General features: G+C 36.6%; 1 protein-coding gene across 1 annotated transcript in view; it reads right to left on the bottom strand.

Annotated features, from left to right (window-relative positions):
- Positions 1-357: 357 nt before the first annotated feature.
- LOC128548522 (plexin-B2-like) overlaps positions 358-6,000 on the bottom strand; it is a 54,387-nt gene continuing 48,744 nt past the window's right edge. The window contains exon 5 of the mRNA XM_053523618.1: positions 358-488. Coding sequence (XP_053379593.1) covers positions 378-488 — 111 coding nt within the window. The 3' untranslated portion in view covers positions 358-377. The remainder of the gene's footprint in view (positions 489-6,000) is intronic.

Raw genomic sequence — 6,000 nt, 5'->3', positions numbered from 1 at the left:
ACTGAAGCTGGCAATGTATGAAAGAATATTACAATGACTTTGTGCTGAGGAGCTCAAGTACGTGTACAAGTGACTTATTTTGTTCGTGTTGAATAATGCCCTTTCCGGGCATTATTCAACACGAATTGCCAACTTGGTAGAACCACTGACCTTCTGTTCATCATACTATATTTAGGACCAGTGAAGAAAAAGTATTTCTAAGCAGTCATCCATTCATTTAGTCAAAAGTAATTCAATATGCCGGTGATCATACTGTGACTTTACCATATTTCATATTTCATGAAAATACATTAAAAAGATAAGAAATAAGTCTGAAATATATTTGGCCTTTAAGTCAATATACTGACTGACAAATCATCAATACAAAATTGTATGATTTACCTCATCTCCGTATACCAAATATCAACACACCATGCGCAGAGTGGATCAGTGACACAGTCTTCACAAGACGAAAAGTATCTGCACGACTCTACGGGCACCTTCAATACCTGCAATTATATGATAATAACGTTTATATGTCGAAGCTGTTTCATGCTTAGTATGAACTATACCCGATCCATGCTCTTTGATGCACATCAACCCTTCCCTCCCCCCCCGTACGTCCCCCCCCCCCCCCACACACACACACCCCCAACCCCACTCCCCTTCAATCTTCCAGTAAGGATAATGCACAATGATCATTTATTATTATATATACCTAAGTCGCCATATTTGAACACGAGACAATTTTTTTGAAAACTTTTAGAAATTTAGTAGTTTAATGAGAGCTTTGATAACAAAGACTGAGATATTCGTGAAGCGGAGATATTGAGCTAACATTTGACAGTGATATCCAGTGAAATTGTGGTGCGAGTTTTTCATATTTCGTCAAGTTGTCGGAACGAACTATCGACACGAGGTGAAGCATCTGTTTTCATCGGATCTAAATAAGAGTAACATTAGATTTCGCGAGGTCAACATAGTCAATTCTTTCGTCTGTTTCATGACTGTGTGCATCATTGAGATTATATTGTATGTACAATGGTGGTGACAGATAATCGGGTACTGTCAAGGGGTGCTAAGAAGGCAGACAAGGGGAATCAACAAGAGAAACGGCACTCTGAAAATAATTCTGTGATAAACAATGGTCAGATTGACATTAACCTTGATGCTGATAATTATGTTGATAGTGTTTTCTGTTCTTAGCCAGCTGCTGTTCCTGTTATGAGAACTCCTGTGACTAACAGCAGAAAGAGAAATCTTTCTGCCCCAGAGATAGATAGTGATTTGAAAAAGGTGAAGGTGGCGTCGTTGACAAGTCTGGATAGTAAGAAGGAAAAGCGCTCCATCAGCAAGGCGAGACGTAATCTGACAAATTCATCATCATCCAAACATTGTGAGAAAAGTGCCGACAAAAGCAGTAAACAAGGTAAAGCTGGTTCAGTTACAAACAATGATAGTGCTAGTAATTCAGTTAACAGTGTTATACATGTCGCTGAAGTTCACTTCCCTTCAGGTGAAAACCCAGACTTTTCGCAAATGGACATACAAAGTCTGGCAAAAATGATATTCACAATGACATGCGACATGCGGACCATGTCAACAAACATGCAGAGAATCAACTCTAACATGAGTGACATTATCGGTAAAGTACATGAGAGAATTGATGTAATGGAGAAAGCGGTTGAAGAGAATGTTACCAAGAAACTGACAAACACCATTGATAAACAAATCACTAGTGAGATAAACAAGTTAAACAAAGTAGTACATGAAAAGGTGGAAAATGCCAAAAGGGACGTTTTAGCCGAGTGTAACTCCAACATAGACAGCGCCAGTGATAACATAAAGGACCTTGTGGATGATTTGACTGTAAAAGTCTCCAAAACTGATTCTATAGAAAATAATATCATTCTCCGTAATGTTACAGAGTCGGAGAATGAAGATGTCTTGCGGAAAGTAAATAACATACATACAGACGGTTTGAGGGTGCAAGCACGAGCGGTTCGAGCAGTACGAAAGGGAACGCAATCTCGGGGATCACAGGTCATTGTGGCAACAATGAAAAGCAGAGCAGATAAAAGTGAGGTGATGGATAAAAAATCGGTTCTGAAAAAAACAGCTGTTTCGGTAATGTGTTTATTGATAGTGATAAATCTAAAAGTGAAAGAGTTCAGTGTGCTAATTTCAAAAAAGTCATTGATTCATTGAAAAAAGGTCAGTTGGCTGATCTTGAAGTGCGTGGTGTACATGAAGTGTCAAAAAGTGATAATTCAAGGAGGAGTAATTCAGGAGATAGATACAGGTCGAGGCGCAGAGATGCCTCGAGGTAGCACAATAACAGACATGACTCTAGGGTTTCACCTAGAGGTAGAAGCAGACATGATCAGGATCGGCAAAGAGACTATTGACGTGATCAAGATCGGGTTATAGACAGTCAGCAAAGATATAGGGGAAAAGATAACTCGTACCATCCCCGGCGAAATTAGGCCATATGCGGGTTTTGGAACGTTCAGAACTGGAACTGTGATAATCTTTCAGAAAATCATAATTTTAGAGAACAATGTGTAAATGATTGTAATTTTGATATTTTAGGCATTGCAGAAACGCATCTAAGGAAAAATGGAGAAATTTGTATTGATGGTTACACTTTCATTGGTCATAACAGAACTGATTTACATGTAAATGCTAAAAAAGGGTCAGGTGGAGTTGCATTTTTAATTAAAAATGAATTTTTAAATGATTTTAATGTTTCAGTACTTGATAAAGATTTTGAGGGAATATAATGGCTAAAATTTACCTGTAAAAATGGTGAATATGATAATTTAATTGTATGTGTTTGTTATTTACCCCCAGAGAATTCTTCTAGACAGGTTGATGGTAATGACTTTTATGAAAATCTTCTTTGCCAAATAAGTGAATATCATGAGGAAAATGCTGTAATGTTTTTGTGCGGCGATTTTAATAGTAGATGCTCAGATAATTTGGATTTTATACAAGGCATTGATGAACTGCCGGAGAGAAATATCGTAGATTTTGGCATTAATCAGTATGGATCACTTTTGAATGAATTTTTAGTCGATGCCAATTTTGCAATTTTAAATGGTCGGAATGCTAAAAGTAATGATTTTACCTTTATTGGGCCACAGGGTGCATCTGTGGTCGATTTTTGTCTAATTCCGTATGAAGGTTTATATAAATTTGTTGAGTTTGAAGTAATGTCTATGTCCAATATTTTAGATAGCTCACATAGATTTACTCAGCTTTGTACTTCTGTTACACCCTACCATTCAATTCTTAGATGGAATGTTGTTTTTAAACACCCAGATTGCAGTAGGACTCAGGCGAGACCCAACTCGGACATACATTGTACTCGAACTATCTATAATACGAAATCTGTAAGTGATGATTTTATGTCTGGTCCTGATTGTCAAAGAAGCGTTTTCCAGACCATAGATCAGCTAGAAAGTGCGGCTATGTCACAGGTGGGTCTTGACGAGACATATAGTACATTTGTTGGAATTATGCACAATGAGATGTCAAACAAACTATCACATAAGTCATTAGTTCTAGTAAAAGAGCAACTAAGAAGCATAAAGTCTACAAACCTTGGTGGACTGAACATTTAACTGTTTTATGGAAAAATATGTGTTTAGCTGTTGGTGAAAAGAAATGGCTTAAATGTACAAATGGTAATAGGCGTTAGCTTAAACATGTATATGTTACAAAACGTAAAGAATTTGATCGTAGCGTCCAGAGAGCTAAGAGGCAATATGTTTATCAAGCTCAGGCAGAGCTAGAAGCTGCCGTTTCCAGGGATTCTAGAAATTTTTGGAAAAGCATAATAGGTAAAATTGGGGTTGGTAATGAAAGATTAAAAAAGATTCCGTTTGAAGTCCCACAACTTGATGGGTCCATTTCTTCTGATCCTAGTTTTGTTCTTCAAAAATAGGGTTCTGATTTTGAAAAACTTCTCAACCCTCAGGATGCTACGAGCAACTCTAGCTGTTTACCACCTTTTGATGAGACTGTCCGTGGTGCGATGGACGGGTTAGATTTCAACAATTTATTCACTATCAAGGAGGTCCGAAAATGCATATTACAGGCAAAGACTGGAAAGGTACCTGGTCATGATGAAATACCGAGTGAATTGTTGAAAAACGACCTGGCCTTGGCAATGCTGTATAGTCTCTTTAATAGGTGTTACACCAGTGGAACTGTACCATCAGAGTGGTCTAAAGGTATTAAAACACCTATTCCAAAGTCATCTACTTATGACACTAGGGATCCCTTTTCCTATAGGGGTATCAAATTAGCACCTTGTCTGTACAAGATTTACTGTAGTCTTTTGTATACTAGATTAACAGATTGGTGTACACAAGAAAATGTTATATGTGATGAGCAAAATGGCTTTTGTTAGGGAAAAAGCACTGTTGGCCAAGTACAGTCTCTTACAACAATTATAGAAACTCGTAAACTTAAAAGGCTTCCAACTTTTGCCGCGTTTATCGATTTCAAGAAGGCGTATGACATGTTAGATAGAAATATTTTGTGGAATAAGTTGCAGCATCTTGGCGTGCAGGGTAGACTGTTTCATGCCATAATGTCACTGTACAAGGATGTTAAATGCTGTGTTCGTCTGAACGGCTTTGATACACATTGGTTCGATATAAAGTGCGGCTTGAAGCAGGGTTGTCCGCTCTCCCCGATGCTGTTTAACTTGTATATTAATGATTTGGCATCTACAGTCAATAGTTTAGATAAAGGTATTAGGATAAGAGATACAAAAATAAGTATTTTACTATATGCTGATGATGTTGTACTTATAGCTGAAAATGCTGCGGACTTAAAGTTCATGTTAAATCAATTGTCAGTTTGGTGTTCTCAAAATAAAATGATGGTAAATTGTGAAAAGTCTAAAATTATACATTTTCGCACAAATGGTACTACAGTGTCAGATCATGTTTTCAAAATTGGAACAGATGTATTAGAATATGAACATAGTTATAAATATTTAGGAATTGTACTGAATGAATACCTTGATTTCCATGAGATAGCTAAAACTGTTGCTTTGTCGGCTTCAAGAACTCTTGGACTGATTATTTCAAAGAGTAAAGCTTTTGGTGGTTTTCACTATTCGACTTTCACCAGGCTGTATGATAGTATGGTGTGGCCAATTATTAGCTATAGCGCTCCATTGTGGGGGGACAGGTCATTCTCATGTATCAATGCTGTCCACAATAGGGCCATGCGGTACTATCTTGGGGTAGGGAAATATACTCTAAATGCTGCTTTGGTTGGGGAGATGGGTTGGAAGCCACTAAACGTTAGACTCTGGGGTTCAGTATTCAGAAAGTACTTTAGAGTTATGAATATGTCAGATGCAAGAAAGAACAAAGTTATATTTTTATGGTCAAAAAAATGAAAATATTAGGAATAGTTATTATAGAATGAAAAACTGTCTTCAGAATATTAACTGTGTTCATTTGTTGAATCATGTTGGTGGAAACTATAAACCTGTAATTAACCTTATTGAAGAAAAATTGTTAAATGTTGAAAAAGTGAAATGGAAAGCATTGTTAGATAGAAATACTTCTATCAGAGGAAATGGCGGTAATAAGCTCAGAACCTATAGAATTTGTAAGTCAAAATTTTTGTTTAGAGAAATATTTAAAATCCAATATGCCTTTTCATTATCGATCAGCTTTTACAAAATTTAGATGTGGTGTAGCACCATTACGAGTGGAAACCGAAAGATATGAAAACTTAGAATTAAGGAGAAGATGCTGTTTTAATTGTCATGATGTTTTAGAAGATGAGAAACATGTTTTATATAACTGCCCCTTGTACAATGAATGTAGAACTGAACTGATTTCTGCAATAAATAGTATGCCAAATGTTACCTATGACAACTTGTCAGATGACGAAAAACTACTTGTAACATTTAAACATGATAAGAATGCATATATTGCTGCCAAAACCTGCTATAAAATTTTATCCGAACGTAGGAAATTCTTATATTCT

This window comes from Mercenaria mercenaria, chromosome 14 (genome assembly GCF_021730395.1).
Source record: "Mercenaria mercenaria strain notata chromosome 14, MADL_Memer_1, whole genome shotgun sequence".
Taxonomy (NCBI): Eukaryota; Metazoa; Mollusca; class Bivalvia; order Venerida; family Veneridae; genus Mercenaria; species Mercenaria mercenaria.
The sequence above is the reverse complement of the archived record's forward strand: the minus strand, read 5'-3'. Positions and strand labels throughout refer to the sequence as shown.